The sequence below is a fragment of the Eleutherodactylus coqui genome, chromosome 3 (assembly GCF_035609145.1).
Source record: "Eleutherodactylus coqui strain aEleCoq1 chromosome 3, aEleCoq1.hap1, whole genome shotgun sequence".
In the NCBI taxonomy this organism is placed as follows: domain Eukaryota; kingdom Metazoa; phylum Chordata; class Amphibia; order Anura; family Eleutherodactylidae; genus Eleutherodactylus; species Eleutherodactylus coqui.
Window position 1 is genome coordinate 315,227,778 of NC_089839.1, and position 18,653 is coordinate 315,246,430.

The following is an 18,653-nucleotide window of genomic DNA, read 5'->3' on the forward strand; positions in this document are numbered from 1 at the left end:
ACACACGTCATGGAAAGCACGCCATCACATACACACGTCATGGAACGCACGGCTTCACATACACACGTCATGGAACGCACGGCATCACATACACACGGCATTGAACGCACGGCATCACATACACACGGCATGGAACGCACGGCATCACATACACACGGCATGGAACGCACGGCATCACATACGCACGGCATCACATACGCACGGCACGGAACGCACGGCATCACATACACACGGCATGGAACGCACGGCTTCACATACGCACGGCATGGAAAGCACGGCATCACATACACACAGCACGGAACGCACGGCTTCACATACACACGGCACGGAACGCACGGCTTCACATACACACGGCATGGAACGCACGGCTTCACATACACACGGCATGGAACGCACGGCTTCACATACACACGGCATGGAACGCACGGCTTCACATACACACGGCACGGAACGCACGGCATCACATACGCACGGCATGGAACGCATTGCTTCACATACGCACGGCATGGAACGCACGGCTTCACATACACACGTCATGGAACGCACGGCATCACATACACACGGCATGGAACGCACGGCTTCACATACGCACGCGGTTTTGTCGCCCGCGTGAAATCGTTCTACAACTCGCAGCAGGATTCCCATTGGATCGGCTGAATGCCGAATTAACCCCTTCTCATCTCACTGCTCTTGGATTTTGCTGCTGCGATTCCGTTCAGTAGTCGGGCGTGGGGCGCCGCCATGTTTGTTGCCACGTGGAGACCGTTCTGTGCTGAAGCCGGATCACACAGACACCCCTCTATCTCTCCGGTACCCCCAAAGCTTTGCCTGATGGCAGCGTCATGTGATCCATCTAGCGCCACGCAACTTTTTTTTTTCTGCTCCTATAGGGAAGAAAGGGCGATTTAACAGCGCGGCACAAAGGGCGGCGGCGCTGCGGTTCTCCTCCATCCATCGTTCCTGCAGCACATGCGATATACGGCTCTTCTCTCGCGTGACGTCAGAGCTTCTCGTGACACAGAATGGTACGGGAAGTCATCTGTCTAAATGCCACCCAGGGCCCTCCAGACGGGCAGCGCCATCCAGCGAGAACAGAACCCACTGATATCACCGGGTTCGCTCTCATTTTCGTATTTTGTGCACCAAAAGGTCCCCAGAGAAGTCTGTGGGGCGCGGGCAACGCGAATAGAAAAGCGCAATTCCGTGAAAAACAGAATTAGGCTAAGAAGGCCATTCAAAGCAAAGTGGGGACCCGTCTGCGCAGATCAGCACGCACTGCGCAAAAGAGGTAGAGCACTGCGGAATGCACAGACGCACGCAAGTCAGCCTCGTTCATAGCGCCAACGCAGTGTGCCGAAGCGTATCCGTTCGTGTTCTGTGCGATTCGAGTTGTCTGACAATATCGGGTGCAGCGATCAGCTGTGTGCGGTCTAACCTTAACATGTCTCCACGCGGCAGTAAACGGGCGCCGCGGCTCTCTATTAATGGCTCCCGTCTGCATGAGAGGGGTCAGGGGTGGATGTCTGCTCAGGGGCACCCGCCAGCGCCCGGGCGGGGGATGAACGCTGGCAGCGGCCTCCGAATCTGGATTATTGGATAGATGTCCAATAATCGCTGTATCGGCGCTGTTACGGAGGTCGGCCGTCCGTGTATCCGCAGCGCACTTCCTGTAGTGTGTCTGATACATTGTAAGAGTCCTGAGTCTGTTCCTAGAGTCCGGGGGGATGCGGCCTTGTTGGGGGAGGGGTCACATGGCGCTTCCTTAGCCACACCCATTTTCAATAAAATGTGGATTAGTCACTGACTGAGGAGTGCATTGCACGATTATGGCGCTCGTCTGGTGTTTCTATGGCTATGTACGTTGAGTCTTGCGCTCCTCCCCTCCGGACGCGCCCGCCCCTCCCCCGCAGCGCAGTAATCACCAGGATACTCATGAATTTCACTTCTTTTTATTTTTGTTCATTTAGTATTCCTCACATGACCTCCGCCATGCATGTGATGTAACCGTGTCCGGACGCTCTTGTATCGCAGCGCTACGCCGTGACGCTGCGTACGGATCAGGGGTCTCAGCGAGGGGCAGGAGGCTAATGATGAATGAACGGTCACGGAGGAAGGGCCGGCATCAAACCTTCTGCAGCCTCTTCCAGGGAAATAGGATGAAACGTTTGGACTGAGATGAAAACCTGTAACACCGGACACAGAATGACGCGAAGAACCGTAGACACCGCTCGCCGCCATGTTGGCTCCAAAGAGGTTCATCAGCAGCTTTCCGGGAGCCCTGATTGGCCGGTCTGCCCAGTTGCGCAGCATTATGGGGAAGAGGGATGTATCGCTGCAGATGTGCTAATTGGGAGTTGCAAAGCACCGTGTAACAAGAGGCGCAACCAGTAATGGCGCCACCGGGGGGGGCTGCAGAGAAGATTCTGACGGAAGACGAGACTGCGGCGCTGACAGTTTTACTTTTGGGCACAGGATGCCAATTAAAGGGGCAAAACACTGTTGGCGCTCTCGCCAATTCAACACATTCTCCGGCATTCGGTTGCGCTATTTTCCCGTAACTCGATCACGAATATTCCGACCGTCCTGCAGGGAGGGCGCCGGGGATCTCTGTCAGGATGTTCGCAATTTAGGGGAAAAATAAGAAAAGCTAAAAACGTATATTTTTTTATCGCTGTCTGGCAACTTTGTGCGCCCAGAGACGACGGCCAGGAGCCGGGACCGCGCCACTTTATCTTCCAGGTTTACGGTATTTATACACGACGCCTGTGGTGCGCCGCCGCCCTCGTGTACCGAGTCAACAACTACCTTACTAGGAACGGAAATAGGCGCCTGGCCCTTTAAAAAGGCGTCCTTTCCCCGACTACAACCCCCGTTTTGGGTGACGCCGCTCCTTCTCCGCGCAAGAACGCCGATTATCCGGTTAGAGGTGGAAACGAGGCCTGAAGGAATGCAGAAATATCCGCGGCGTCTCCTGCGGTACCGGCCCTTTAAAGAGCAGCACAGGTCAGCGTGTGGGGGTGGTCCGGGGGAGCGCCTGCACACGAGGACAGCCGGCAGATTCGCTCTTTCCAGGGGATGGACCGTTATTCGTTGACGAACGCCTGTGGAGCGCGATGGTAATCCGTAGTTCCGGCGCAGTTGGTTTAGTCTGTGAAATCCGCGGCGGTTTCCTGGGTTTTGTGTTTTTTATGCGTGCGAGAAAACCGCGCCGATTTCATGCGTATTTTTGCGCCACTGTTGCTTTAAGGGCCGATTACGATCCATAAGAGGCACCAAATAGGACGTTCCGCGGTTTTAGGTCTGAATACCGCGATGCGAATCGATGGCGTTTCAGTAGTATGCAGCGCAAATATGTCCGTGTGAATGAGCCCCAAGAGCCGTTGTTTGGGAAGTCGCTGATCCTCCCGCAGGGGTCAATCGCCTCCTCCTCCGGAGGGGTTCTGGCCCAACGAGACTCCTCCCCCACGGTAACCGCAGCCGCATACGGCGCCGTATGTAAATGAAGCTCCATCCGTCGGACATTCTGCAGCTTTCTCATTGGTTTTCATTCCTCATCATGTTAAAGGATTCTGCTTGCTGTCAGTGTACGGAATCTCTCTGAGGGTCCGTTACAATGTATCAGTGAAGTTAATTGTGAGCTGAATACATCCTCATCTTGTCCTGAAGTCCAGGCTGTACCATGATACATTGTAACAAGCCCTCAGCTGTGAGAAGTATCAGGTGAAACTGACACGATGGCATTCATTGACAACAAGCAGAGATCTTACACAAAATGTATTCGGAGTTGGCAGATTTTCCTTTTCTACAATTTTTTTTTTTTTAACATAAAATCTCCTTAAAGGAGAAGTAGCGCGACGGCGATCCGAGGCGTTGGGGCGACGGCGATCCGAGGCGTTGGGGCGACGGCGATCCGAGGCGTGGGCTCCACCCACCCGGTTGGTGATATCTGTGCGCTCGCTGTCAGTCACATTCCTTCATGCCGTTGGGGGGAGCGTCTTATAATACGCAGGCGCCATTATTGGCTCCGCCTTCTCCAGTCTTCAACATTTCATCTACTGTAAATGGTCGTCTTCCTTGGGCTGTGCGGATGATGGGGGTTGTAGTCACCTGCGGATGATGGGGGGATGGAGTGTAACAGATCTTTGTGGTGGACTCGTATATACAGCGATGGCTCTGGCGCCGGAGGTCGTAACAACGCGTCGTCCTCCGCCCAATGTCCTGTATCTGGTCGGACGCCGTAAGGGAAGAGCTACATGCAGCCTCCGGCCCCCGCGGGCTCCCACCCTGCAGCCCGACTCCCCCGACTACATCAGATGCGCCTGGAGGTTTGCTTGAAGATGAAGCCTCGGTGAGCGAGGGTCTTCATGATGTTAGCGATGTTCCTGCAGTCATCTGTGGAGAGAAGAAGAAACGCGTCAGTGGAAGGCGAGACGGCGGCAACCAACATGGCCGCCACTGCGGCACCCCGCATATCCCATCTGCAAGGGATCGGCGATATGTAAGTAGGAGCGCCCCCTACAGCTCCGTGCCAGTCCCATACGGACTGCGGCGTGTCCCGTCTGACCGCCGGTCTCCAGCCCCAGACTCAGAGCATCGTATGCGCATATGGCGGTTAGACGGGACACACCGCCGTCCGTAGGTGAAGCAGATGGATGCCCCTTAAAGGGATTGTCCAGGTGGCCTACACTCAGGACAAGGGCGGCGTCCGCACAGATACCGCCGCCGCTGCCGAACGCATTCGCGCACGAACCAGAGATTGTTTTTGACTATTCAAACTCCGCGTTATTGCAGCAAGTGTGAAGAAGTCTATTCCCGCAGGCCGCATTACACACGAGGATCCCGCTAGTCAGGATGAGACCCGCCACCATTGTGTGTCTAAGCCCTAAGTCGACAATAGTAGATTGGTGGGAGTCTCCTGCCCATCAGCAGCTAGGGCAGTATGTTCCTGCACTGACTTATGTTATGCAGTCAGCAGACAGCCCCGTCCCCACTGCAGTGGCCAGGCTTGGTATTGCAGGCAAACTCCCATTCATTTTAATGCCTGCAATACCAAGCCTGGCCACTGCACTGGGAACGGAGCTGTCTGCTTGGTGCAAAATTCTGTTCAGTACTGGAGTGCCCCAGCCTGGTGAGCAGCTGATCAGCGGGGGTCCTGGGCTACAAATCCTCACCAATCTACTACTAATGACTTATCTTGAGGACGGCCATAGTTTGTAATCGGACAACCCCTTTAACAAACCCAAAACTAATCAGCTAAAAGCGAGTGACATCAAGAAACTGCAAACCCTTCTCCAGGGCGAGCGGGACGTGAGCAGCGATTACAGTTAGACCGAAACTTGTCCCAACGTCGCACTCGCAAACCTGCGTTTTTCAAGCTGACCGTTCACCTGGGCGCAGGACGCAGCCGCACCCCGAGTTAGGGACTGTTCACCTGGGCGCAGGACGCAGCCGCACCCCGAGTTAGGGACTGTTCACCTGGGCGCAGGACGCAGCCGCACCCCGAGTTAGGGACCGTTCACCTGGGCGCAGGACGCAGCCGCACCCCGAGTTAGGGACCGTTCACCTGGGCGCAGGGCGCAGCCGCACCCCGAGTTAGGGACAGTTCACCTGGGCGCAGGACGCAGCCGCACCCCAAGTTAGGGACCGTTCACCTGGGCGCAGGACGCAGCCGCACCCCGAGTTAGGGACCGTTCACCTGGGCGCAGGACGCAGCCGCACCCCGAGTTAGGGACCGTTCACCTGGGCGCAGGACGCAGCCGCACCCCGAGTTAGGGACCGTTCACCTGGGCGCAGGACGCAGCCGCACCCCGAGTTAGGGACCGTTCACCTGGGCGCAGGACGCAGCCGCACCCCGAGTTAGGGACCGTTCACCTGGGCGCAGGACGCAGCCGCACCCCGAGTTAGGGACTGTTCACCTGGGCGCAGGACGCAGCCGCACCCCGAGTTAGGGACCGTTCACCTGGGCGCAGGACGCAGCCGCACCCCGAGTTAGGGACCGTTCACCTGGGCGCAGGACGCAGCCGTACCCCGAGTTAGGGACCGTTCACCTGGGCGCAGGACGCAGCCGCACCCCGAGTTAGGGACCGTTCACCTGGGCGCAGGACGCAGCCGCACCCCGAATTAGGGACCGTTCACCTGGGCGCAGGACGCAGCCGCACCCCGAGTTAGAAGCTATTTAGCCTATTTAGTCCCCGCTGTGTCCCTCCCCCCAGCTCTCAGGTTCGCACCCCCTTCCCCCCCTGAGCGCTCGGACATGAGGCGCGCTGCAATGAGAACGAACCCATTTAAAACTGTGCGCAAAATTAAATCGGCCTGCGTGAAACCGCCCTACTGTTACCCTTCAAGTAATGGCAGCGCCACCCCTGGCCATAGGCTGAGTGTGGTATTGCAGCTCAGCACCGTTAAAGTGAATGGTAGCTGAGCTGCAATACCAGACATGACCCACAGATATGGGTGGCGCTGTGCTTGATAGAAAGCGGCCATGTTTTTCGAACCCTGGACAACCCCGTTCACATTACTGGTGGGACTTGCGAAGCGGCATTAACAGTCGCGGGCGCTATGGAAGCTTTACGCCACTTTGTGGAATAAAAAATAAATTGCACATCTTTGCACAAACATGAAAATGGGTGACTTTCACACCGCCGGTTTTGCGCTCGTGGGTTTTACACGCTTTATATGCAGAAATAAACTTTAAATGACTTTCAGCACGCAAAAAAGAGCGCGACCTGCTGGGCGCATATTACACGCACGGGGATTTGTGCTCGCCGCGAGGGAGAGACACCGCGAGAGACGCTCCTCAGAGGGAGCCCCAATGTACCCTAAATGACATTAACCCCTTAGTGATGCAGTGATTCTGGTCCTCAAGACACTGCGATTTTTATCTCCACTTTCTCTGTGCGGCCAATGAGGGGCGCTCTCTGCGCGGGCGGATGAGGGGAGGTCTCTGCGCGGCCGGATGAGGGGCGCCCTCTGCGCGGCCGGATGAGGGGAGCTCTCTGCGCGGCCGGATGAGGGGCGCTCTCTGCGCGGCCGGATGAGGGGCGCTCTCTGCGCGGCCGGATGAGGGGCGCTCTTTGCGCGGCCGGATGGATGACGCTCTCTGCGCGGCCGGATGAGGGGCGCTCTCTGCGCGGCCGGATGAGGGGCGCTCTCTGCGCGGCCGGATGAGGGGCGCTCTCTGCGCGGCCGGATGAGGGGCGCTCTCTGCGCGGCCGGATGAGGGGCGCTCTTTGCGCGGCCGGATGGATGACGCTCTCTGCGCGGCCGGATGAGGGGCGCTCTTTGCGCGGCCGGATGGATGACGCTCTCTGCGCGGCCGGATGAGGGGCGCTCTCTGCGCGGCCGGATGAGGGGCGCTCTTTGTGCGGCCGGATGGATGACGCTCTCTGCGCGGCCGGATGAGGGGCGCTCTCTGCGCGGCCGGATGAGGGGCGCTCTTTGCGCGGCCGGATGGATGACGCTCTCTGCGCGGCCGGATGAGGGGCGCTCTCTGCGCGGCCGGATGAGGGGCGCTCTTTGCGCGGCCGGATGGATGACGCTCTCTGCGCGGCCGGATGAGGGGCGCTCTCTGCGCGGCCGGATGAGGGGCGCTCTTTGCGCGGCCGGATGGATGACGCTCTCTGCGCGGCCGGATGAGGGGCGCTCTCTGCGCGGCCGGATGAGGGGCGCTCTCTTCGTGGCCGGATGAGGGGAGCTCTCTGCGCGGCCGGATGAGGGGCGCTCTCTGTGCGGCCGGATGGATGACGCTCTCTGCGCGGCCGGATGGATGACGCTCTCTGCGCGGCCGGATGAGGGGCGCTCTTTGCGCGGCCGGATGAGGGGCGCTCTCTGCGCGGCCGGATGAGGGGAGCTCTCTGCGCGGCCGGATGAGGGGCGCTCTCTGCGCGGCCGGATGAGGGGCGCTCTCTGCGCGGCCGGATGAGGGGCGCTCTCTGCGCGGCCGGATGAGGGGAGCTCTCTGCGCGGCCGGATGGATGACGCTCTCTGCGCGGCCGGATGAGGGGCGCTCTCTGTGCGGCCGGATGAGGGGAGCTCTCTGCGCGGCCGGATGAGGGGCGCTCTCTGCGAGGCCGGATGAGGGGTGCTCTCTGCGCGGCCGGATGAGGGGCGCTCTCTGCGCGGCCGGATGAGGGGCGCTCTCTGGTTTTGTGGGTTCATACAATGTAGTACTATTACCCCTTTTTTTCCCTGTGTGTTGTTTTCCGGCGCTCGTCCTGCAGGATTATATTTATATATCTGTATTTTTTAGGTTTTTCCACAATAAACCTTTTCTCCAATTGCTGTTTTTGGCGCGCTGCTTCCCGCGATGTTTCTCGGTTTCCCGCAGCCGCGGCTCCTCGTGCGGTTTGTGTGATGGGCTGTAGGGTTTGTCGGCACCATCTTGGGGTAATTACGGCTCTTCTGATCACTTTTATTACTTTTTGAGATCCAAAGTGAACAAAATAAGTATTTCAGCCCGTTTTTGTCGCAGCGTTTGCGCTCGTTACGGACGTGAAGATACTAAGTGCGTTTTTAAAAACCAAAATGGGAAAGTGAACAAAAGTTTTTTAAAAGGCGTTCCTGTTTACGTATTAGGACTGTTCTCGCCCCGAACGTCTTCAGGATGAATAAGACGACCCGGCAGGTCTGGATGCTCAGCGGGACAAAACAAGAGCTGCGGCCACCGCTAGACCAGCAGGCACCTCCCGCCTGGGTCCCCAGCAATCAGCTGACTCCGTGCGCTTGTACACATCGGCCGATTCTTCACGGTTTTATCTGCATGTGGGCGTGTCTAGATGTGGTGAACGGGAGGCCCGCCTACTTGGGGGCGGTGATTAGTACCGTAAACACAATGTGAAACGGTCTGGATATTTTTTATGGCGAACGAGCGCCGCTGGGCGAGAACAACAGGTCCGGTCTCATCGTCCGCTCGTTAGTGCATCCGGTACTTTCTCGTGTTTCCTGCGTGCCGCCTTATCGGCCATCTTGTGGTTGTTAGCGGGCTATGGCTGAGGCCGCTCGCACACACGGTTTTTACAGCTGCACTGAGACTCCATTCATTTCGATGCGGCTTCTCAGACGAGCGTTTAATCGAGGCGTTTCTAATGTCCTATTTCTGTGCGTTCAGCGCACTTCTTCATACCCACCGCGGGTATGACCGTGACGGGGGCGCTAAAAACGCCTCAAAACGCTGTAAAATATGTTTAACAGACCGGCTGCGGAACGACCCGGCAACTCGAAGCGCGCCAAACCTTTCCCCCCCCGATGGGATTTGAACTACTCTGCAGTAAGGCTGGTGTTGGACGGACGCCGGACGCTGCGCGCCTCTTCATCTCGTACTACGAAAGGTGGAAATTCGCTGTCCAAATCTGCATCAGGCATTGAGGTTACATCCGGGCTGGGAAGTGGTTCCTGCGGACGGACCTAAACCTCACTGAGGGGTCAACCTCCTCCACTTGGCTTGTAAATGCACACTCCGTGTAAAGGCACCCCAGAAATATGCTGAGTCGGCTCTCCCATGAATCTCCCCCATTATTTGGAGGGTGTAGTTTGTATAGGAAGCCTGAAGAATCCCTTGACGCGCGGCGGAGTTACTATCTGCTGCAGGTTCCACAGTCCCCTGAAGTTCCATCCTCGTGGCCGGTGGTGTGACCGTTGCGGATGTCCTGCTCCATGTAGCTGCGGCCTGTATGAAGCGTCAGCTCTGCGATCCTCATCTGATTGCTATCTGCCTGCGGCCCGCCACCCGCCTCCACGAAGCGCTTTGTAGACGCCCCCCATTTAGGAACTAAACTCCTTAAAGCCTCCTGCGGCTGAGGGGTTAATAGATGGGGGGGCAGGCGATGTTAAATTGATTCCTGCCGTCTATATTTCATGTTGGAAATTGGCTTGTAAATCCGGATTTGATCTATGAGGAGCGTCTCCTTAAGAAAAAGCAAAAGTAAATGTGTAATTTCTCCCTTGACAGCACACGGCGGGGACGGCCATCCTTCTTCCTTCTCCCTTCCGTCGTGGGACAGCTGCGTCGTGTCGGATTAACGCTTTTTCTTCCTCGCCCCCGCGCCTTGATGTCTCCATTTCATTACGCCGCGGCCATTTATCAAGCTGTTACCGTAAGGGTGACTTTGCCAACTTCCATGTGGCAGTGCCCTGGTACGGGGGGAGGGGCAGCGCGCGGAATGAGGATGGATGTGCGCTGGAAGGACGGCCGTATTCCTAGTGATGTGTAAATGATAAAGAAGACTTGACATCCATCTCCTCCCGTAGAGCCGCCGAGCGCGTTATAATCAGGCCCGGGCCGTAATAATGTGGAATTAGGTCTCTCTATCACGCCGGCCTCTTAATCACAGTATAAAGGGGCGCGCGCTGTTTATCATAATTGAACTGTATCCGGGCTAATTGCCGCCATATTTCACTGTCTCCGCGGCTCCGGCGCTGCAGACGGAGGGGAGCGCAGGCGTCGGGGCGTCCCAGGAAGGGACTGCTGGGTCTCCGTGATGACGCTGCGCGGCATTAACACCGTCATCCCATATTAAAGGGGTAGGAAGGCAATAAGATACAGAGATGAGCCAAACTGCCCCTTTAAATGGCCACGACTGAGCGCAGGGGTCGCCACCGCTCCCATCCCGGGGGAAACTGCAAGAATTGTGCGGCGTTCATTCTTGCCAATCACAGGCGGCAGGGAGCGCGGCTCCTACACGGGGCCCGTAGATGAGACGACCGCGGCACCTGTACATATATCGGGCGGCAGAGAGCGCAGCTCTTACACGGGGCCCGTAGATGAGATGACCGCGGCACCTGTACATATATCGGGCGGCAGAGAGCGCAGCTCTTACACGGGGCCCGTAGATGACACAACCGCGGCACCTTCTACATATATCGGGCGGCAGGGAGCGCGGCTCTTACACGGGGCCCATAGATGAGACGACCGCGGCACCTTCTACAGATATCGGGCGGCAGGGAGCGCGGCTCTTACACGGGGCCCGTAGACGAGACGACCGTGGCACCTTCTACATATATCGGGGGCAGGGAGCGCGGCTCTTACACGGGGCCCGTAGATGAGATGACCGCGGCACCTGTACATATATCGGGTGGCAGGGAGCGCGGCTCTTACACGGGGCCCGTAGATGAGACGACAGCGGCACCTGTACATATATCGGGTGGCAGGGAGCGCGGCTCCTACATGGGGCCCGTAGATGAGACGACCACGGCACTTTCTACAGATACCAGGTGGCAGGGAGCGCGGCTCTTACACGGGGCCCATAGATGAGACGACAGCGGCACCTTCTACATATATCGGGCGGCAGGGAGTGTGGCTCTTACACGGGGCCCGTAGACGAGACGACCGCGGCACCTTCTACATAAATCGGGTGGCAGGGAGCGCGGCTCCTACATGGGGCCCGTAGATGAGACGACCGCGGCACCTGTATATATAGCGGGGGGGGCAGGGAACGCGGCTCTTACACGGGGCCCGTAGATGAGACGACCGCGGCACCTTCTACAGATATCGGGCGGCAGGGAGCGCGGCTCTTACACGGGGCCCGTAGAGGAGACGACCGCGGCACCTTCTACAGATATCAGGCGGCAGGGAGCGCGGCTCTTACACGGGGCCCATAGATGAGACGACAGCGGCACCTTCTACATATATCGGGCGGCAGGGAGTGTGGCTCTTACACGGGGCCCGTAGACGAGACGACCACGGCACCTTCTACATATATCGGGCGGCAGGGAGCGCAGCTCTTACACGGGGCCCGTAGATGAGACGACCGCGGCACCTTCTACATATATCGGGCGGCAGGGAGCGCGGCTCTTACACGGGGCCCATAGATGAGACGACCGCGGCACCTGTACATATATCGGGCGGCAGGGAGTGCGGCTCTTACACGGGGCCCGTAGATGAGACGACCGCGGCACCTTCTACAGATATCGGGCGGCAGGGAGTGCGGCTCTTACACGGGGCCCGTAGATGAGACGACCGCGGCACCTTCTACAGATATCGGGCGGCAGGGAGCGCGGCTCTTACACGGGGCCCGTAGAGGAGACGACCGCGGCACCTTCTACAGATATCAGGCGGCAGGGAGCGCGGCTCTTACACGGGGCCCATAGATGAGACGACAGCGGCACCTTCTACATATATCGGGCGGCAGGGAGTGTGGCTCTTACACGGGGCCCGTAGACGAGACGACCACGGCACCTTCTACATATATCGGGCGGCAGGGAGCGCAGCTCTTACACGGGGCCCGTAGATGAGACGACCGCGGCACCTTCTACATATATCGGGCGGCAGGGAGCGCGGCTCTTACACGGGGCCCATAGATGAGACGACCGCGGCACCTGTACATATATCGGGCGGCAGGGAGCGCGGCTCTTACACGGTGCCCGTAGATGAGACGACCGCGGCACCTTCTACATATATCGGGCGGCAGGGAGCGCGGCTCTTACACGGGGCCCGTAGATGAGACGACCACGGCACCTTCTACAGATACCAGGTGGCAGGGAGCGCGGCTCTTACACGGGGCCCATAGATGAGACGACAGCGGCACCTTCTACATATATCGGGCGGCAGGGAGTGTGGCTCTTACACGGGGCCCGTAGACGAGACGACCGCGGCACCTTCTACAGATACCAGGTGGCAGGGAGCGCGGCTCTTACACGGGGCCCATAGATGAGACGACAGCGGCACCTTCTACATATATCGGGCGGCAGGGAGTGTGGCTCTTACACGGGGCCCGTAGACGAGACGACCGCGGCACCTGTATATATAGCGGGGGGGGGGGGGGGGGGGCAGGGAGCGCGGCTCTTACACGGGGCCCGTAGATGAGACGACCGCGGCACCTTCTACAGATATCAGGCGGCAGGGAGCGCGGCTCTTACACGGGGCCCGTAGATGAGACGACCGCGGCACCTTCTACAGATATCGGGCGGCAGGGAGCGCGGCTCTTACACGGGGCCCGTAGATGAGACGACCGCGGCACCTTCTACAGATATCAGGCGGCAGGGAGCGCGGCTCTTACACGGGGCCCGTAGATGAGACGACCGCGGCACCTTCTACAGATATCGGGCGGCAGGGAGCGCGGCTCTTACACGGGGCCCGTAGATGAGACGACCGCGGCACCTGTACATATATCGGGCGGCAGGGAGCGCGGCTCTTACACGGGGCCCGTAGATGAGACGACCACGGCACCTTCTACATATATCGGGCGGCAGGGAGCGCAGCTCTTACACGGGGCCCGTAGATGAGACGACCGCGGCACCTTCTACATATATCGGGCGGCAGGGAGCGCGGCTCTTACACGGGGCCCGTAGATGAGACGACCGCGGCACTTTCTACAGATACCAGGTGGGAGGGAGCGCGGCTCTTACACGGGGCCCGTAGATGACACAACCGCGGCACCTTCTACATATATCGGGCGGCAGGGAGCGCAGCTCTTACACGGGGCCGGTAGATGACACAACCGCGGCACCTTCTACATATATCGGGCGGCAGGGAGCGCGGCTCTTACACGGGGCCCGTAGATGAGACGACCGCGGCACCTTCTACATATATCGGGCGGCAGGGAGCGCAGCTCTTACACGGGGCCCGTAGATGACACAACCGCGGCACCTTCTACATATATCGGGCGGCAGGGATCGCGGCTCTTACACGGGGCCCATAGATGAGACGACCGCGGCACCTTCTACATATATTGGGCGGCAGGGAGTGCGGCTCTTACACGGGGCCCGTAGATAAGACAACCGCGGCACCTTCTACAGGTACCAGGCGGCAGGGAGTGCGGCTCTTACACGGGGCCCATAGATGAGACGACAGCGGCACCTTCTACATATATCGGGCGGCAGGGAGTGTGGCTCTTACACGGGGCCCGTAGACGAGACGACCGCGGCACCTTCTACAGATATCAGGCGGCAGGGAGCGCGGCTCTTACACGGGGCCCGTAGATGAGACGACCGCGGCACCTTCTACATATATCGGGTGGCAGGGAGCGCAGCTCCTACATGGGGCCCGTAGATGAGACGACCGCGGCACCTTCTACATATAGCGGGGGGGGGGGGGGCGGGGGGGGCAGGGAGCGCGGCTCTTACACGGGGCCCGTAGTTGAGACGACCGCGGCACCTTCTACATATATCAGGTGGCAGGGAGTGCGGCTTTTACACGGGGCCCGTAAATGAGACGACCGCGGCACCTGTACATATATCAGGTGGCAGGGAGTGCGGCTCTTACACGGGGCCCGTAGACGAGACGACCGCAGCACCTGTACATATATCGGGTGGCAGGGAGCGCGGCTCTTACACGGGCCCCGTAGATGAGACGACCGCGGCACCTGTATATATAGCGGGGGGCAGGGAGCGCAGCTTTTACACGGGGCCCGTAGACGAGACGACCGCGGCACCTTCTACAGATAACGGATGGCAGGGAGTGCAGCTCATACACGGGGCCCGCAGATAAGACAACCGCGGCACCTTCTACAGATATCGGGTGGCAGGGAGCGCGGCTCATACACGGGGCCCGTAGATGAGACGACCGCGGCACCTGTACATATATCAGGTGGCAGGGAGTGCGGCTCTTACACGGGGCCCGTAGACGAGACGACCGCGGCACCTGTACATATATCGGGTGGCAGGGAGCGCGGCTCTTACACGGGGCCCGTAGATGAGACGACCGCGGCACCTGTACATATATCGGGCGGCAGGGAGCGCGGCTTTTACACGGGGCCCGTAGATGAGACGACCGCGGCACTTTCTACAGATATCGGGTGGCAGGGAGCGCAGCTCTTACACGGGGCCCGTAGATGAGACGACTGCGGCACCTTCTACAGATATCGGGCGGCAGGGAGCGTGGCTCTTACACGGGGCCCGTAGATGACGCAACCGCGGCACCTTCTACAGACATCGGGCGGCAGGGAGCGTGGCTCTTACACGGGGCCCGTAGATGACACAACCGCGGCACCTTCTACAGACATCGGGCGGCAGGGAGCACGGCTCTTACACGGGGCCCGTAGATGAGACGACCGCGGCACCTGTACATATATCGGGCGGCAGGGAGCGCGGCTCTTACACGGGGCCCGTAGATGAGACGACCGCGGCACCTGTACATATAGTGGGGGGCAGGGAGCGCAGGTTTTACATGGGGCCCGTAGATGAGACGACTGCGGCACCTTCTACAGATATCGGGGGGGCAGGGAGCGCGGCTCTTACACCGGGCCCGTAGATGAGACGACCGCGGGACCTTCTACATATATCAGGTGGCAGGGAGCGCGGCTCTTACACGGGGCCCGTAGATGAGACGACCGCGGCACCTTCTACAGATATCGGGGGGGCAGGGAGCGCGGCTCTTACACCGGGCCCGTAGATGAGACGACCGCGGCACCTTCTACATATATCGGGCGGCAGGGAGTGTGGCTCTTACACGGGGCCCGTAGACGAGACGACCGCGGCACCTTCTACAGATATCAGGCGGCAGGGAGCGCGGCTCTTACACGGGGCCCGTAGATGAGACGACCGCGGCACCTGTACATATATCGGGTGGCAGGGAGCGCGGCTCTTACACGGGGCCCGTAGATGAGACGACCGCGGCACCTTCTACATATATCGGGTGGCAGGGAGCGCGGCTCCTACATGGGGCCCGTAGATGAGACGACCGCGGCACCTTCTACAGATATCGGGGGGCAGGGAGCGCGGCTCTTACACGGGGCCCGTAGATGAGACGACCGCGGCACCTTCTACATATATCGGGTGGCAGGGAGCGCGGCTCCTACATGGGGCCCGTAGATGAGACGACCGCGGCACCTGTATATATAGCGGGGGGCAGGGAGCGCAGCTTTTACATGGGGCCCGTAGATGAGACGACCGCGGCACCTGTACATATATCAGGTGGAAGGGAGTGCGGCTTTTACACGGGGCCCGTAGATGAGACGACCGCGGCACATTCTACATATATCGGGCGGCAGGGAGTGCGGCTCTTACACGGGGCCCATAGATGAGACGACCGCGGCACATTCTACATATATCGGGGGGGCAGGGAGTGCGGCTCTTACACGGGGCCCGTAGATGAGACGACCGCGGCACCTTCTACATATATCGGGGGGAAGGGAGCGCGGCTCTTACACGGGGCCCGTAGATGAGACGACCGCGGCACCTTCTACATATATCAGGTGGCAGGGAGCGCGGCTCTTACACGGGGCCCGTAGATGAGACGACCGCGGCACCTTCTACAGATATCGGGGGGGCAGGGAGCGCGGCTCTTACACCGGGCCCGTAGATGAGACGACCGCGGCACCTTCTACATATATCGGGCGGCAGGGAGTGTGGCTCTTACACGGGGCCCGTAGACGAGACGACCGCGGCACCTTCTACAGATATCAGGCGGCAGGGAGCGCGGCTCTTACACGGGGCCCGTAGATGAGACGACCGCGGCACCTGTACATATATCGGGTGGCAGGGAGCGCGGCTCTTACACGGGGCCCGTAGATGAGACGACCGCGGCACCTTCTACATATATCGGGTGGCAGGGAGCGCGGCTCCTACATGGGGCCCGTAGATGAGACGACCGCGGCACCTTCTACAGATATCGGGGGGCAGGGAGCGCGGCTCTTACACGGGGCCCGTAGATGAGACGACCGCGGCACCTTCTACATATATCGGGTGGCAGGGAGCGCGGCTCCTACATGGGGCCCGTAGATGAGACGACCGCGGCACCTGTATATATAGCGGGGGGCAGGGAGCGCAGCTTTTACATGGGGCCCGTAGATGAGACGACCGCGGCACCTGTACATATATCAGGTGGAAGGGAGTGCGGCTTTTACACGGGGCCCGTAGATGAGACGACCGCGGCACATTCTACATATATCGGGCGGCAGGGAGTGCGGCTCTTACACGGGGCCCATAGATGAGACGACCGCGGCACATTCTACATATATCGGGGGGGCAGGGAGTGCGGCTCTTACACGGGGCCCGTAGATGAGACGACCGCGGCACCTGTACATATATCGGGGGGCAGGGAGCGCGGCTTTTACACGGGGCCCGTAGACGAGACGACCGCGGCACCTTCTACATATATCGGGCGGCAGGGAGTGTGGCTCTTACACGGGGCCCGTAGACGAGACGACCGCGGCACCTTCTACATATATCGGGCGGCAGGGAGTGTGGCTCTTACACGGGGCCCGTAGATGAGACGACTGCGGCACCTGTACATATATCGGGGGGCAGGGAGCGCGGCTCTTACACGGGGCCCGTAGATGAGACGACTGCGGCACCTTCTACATATATCGGGGGGGCAGGGAGTGCGGCTCTTACACGGGGCCCGTAGATGAGACGACCGCGGCACCTTCTATATATATCGAGGGGGCAGGGAGCGGGGCTCTTACACGGGGCCCGTAGATGAGACGACCGCGGCACCTGTACATATATCAGGTGGCAGGGAGTGCGGCTCTTACACGGGGCCCGTAGATGAGACGACCGCGGCACCTTCTACATATATCGGGCGGCAGGGAGCGCGGCTCTTACACGGGACCCGTAGTTGAGACGACCGCGGCACCTGTACATATATCGGGCGGCAGGGAGCGCGGCTCTTAAACGGGGCCCGTAGATGAGACGACCGCGGCACCTGTACATATATCGGGCGGCAGGGAGCGCGGCTCTTACACGGGGCCCGTAGATGAGACGACCGTTGCTCTCGGCGCTCACAAATTCTCCGGCTCAGTGTCCGTTAGAGCGCCGCAGCGTCTTTCTGGGGACAGTCACCATGATGGTGACGCAGTGAGGCTTCCTGGTCACTCAGTCACCAGCCTACATATATAGGAGGAAAGGGTTGTCCAGTTGTAAACTAATCATGATAGGCCAGCAATAGTAGCTCAGGAAGGGTGTACCACCCCGGACCCCCACCAATCGCTATCAGCTGCGCATTTCTGCTCATGCACTCAGCTAATTTCTGCAGGAAGCAAACAGCTCTGTTCTCACTGTTGTGGCCAGGCTTGGTATTACAGGCCAAGTTCCCATTCATTTCAGTGCCTGCAATACTAGTTCTGGCCACTGCAGTGAGAACACAGCTGTCTGCTTCCTGCAGAATGTAGCTAATTGAATGAATGACCGAGCAATCAGGTGATCAGTGGGGGTCCTGTTCGGACTACCCCGATGATCTATTTCACCCTTTTACACGAGGCAGAGTTCACACTAACGTTCATTTCCAATCATCGGTGCACCTCTTAATAAATGTGCCGCTCATCGTTCTGTCGCACTTTGGACTCAGACCGGCAAATAAAACCGCCACCACATAATTATCTGCAAGCGATCTGTCAGGAGGGAATTCATCCTTCTACAACATGGAAAGGCACGGTTGAGGTACGGATGTCCGCGAGGGCCGATGCATGCTCCGTTCAGTGCAGAACACAGCCATATAAACCCATCTGTGAGCTCAGAGCCTGCATCCTCATTGCTGCGCTTGTGTAGTTATGTACTCGGCATGGAAGGGGTGCGCAGATAAGGTCACCTACAGGGAACGAAAAAACCCCCACGTTTTAATTAAGCGTAGAGCTGCAGCAGCGCCCGCGGCCGTATCCCAGCTCTGGCGACATGTCCACGTAGGACGGAGCCGCGCAGACTGATTTCTGTAATTCTTAGCTAATGGACAGGGTTATGTCCCCAATAACTTAGCAGCGGGGATCGCCGCTCTGCACTGATGG

General features: G+C 59.2%; 1 protein-coding gene across 1 annotated transcript in view; it reads right to left on the minus strand.

Annotated features, from left to right (window-relative positions):
* Nucleotides 1-1,933: 1,933 nt before the first annotated feature.
* The window catches only part of ERI3 (ERI1 exoribonuclease family member 3), a 292,819-nt gene continuing 276,099 nt past the window's right edge, over nucleotides 1,934-18,653 (minus strand). Inside the window, exon 8 of the mRNA XM_066597996.1 lies at nucleotides 1,934-4,392. Coding sequence (XP_066454093.1) covers nucleotides 4,310-4,392 — 83 coding nt within the window. The 3' untranslated portion in view covers nucleotides 1,934-4,309. The remainder of the gene's footprint in view (nucleotides 4,393-18,653) is intronic.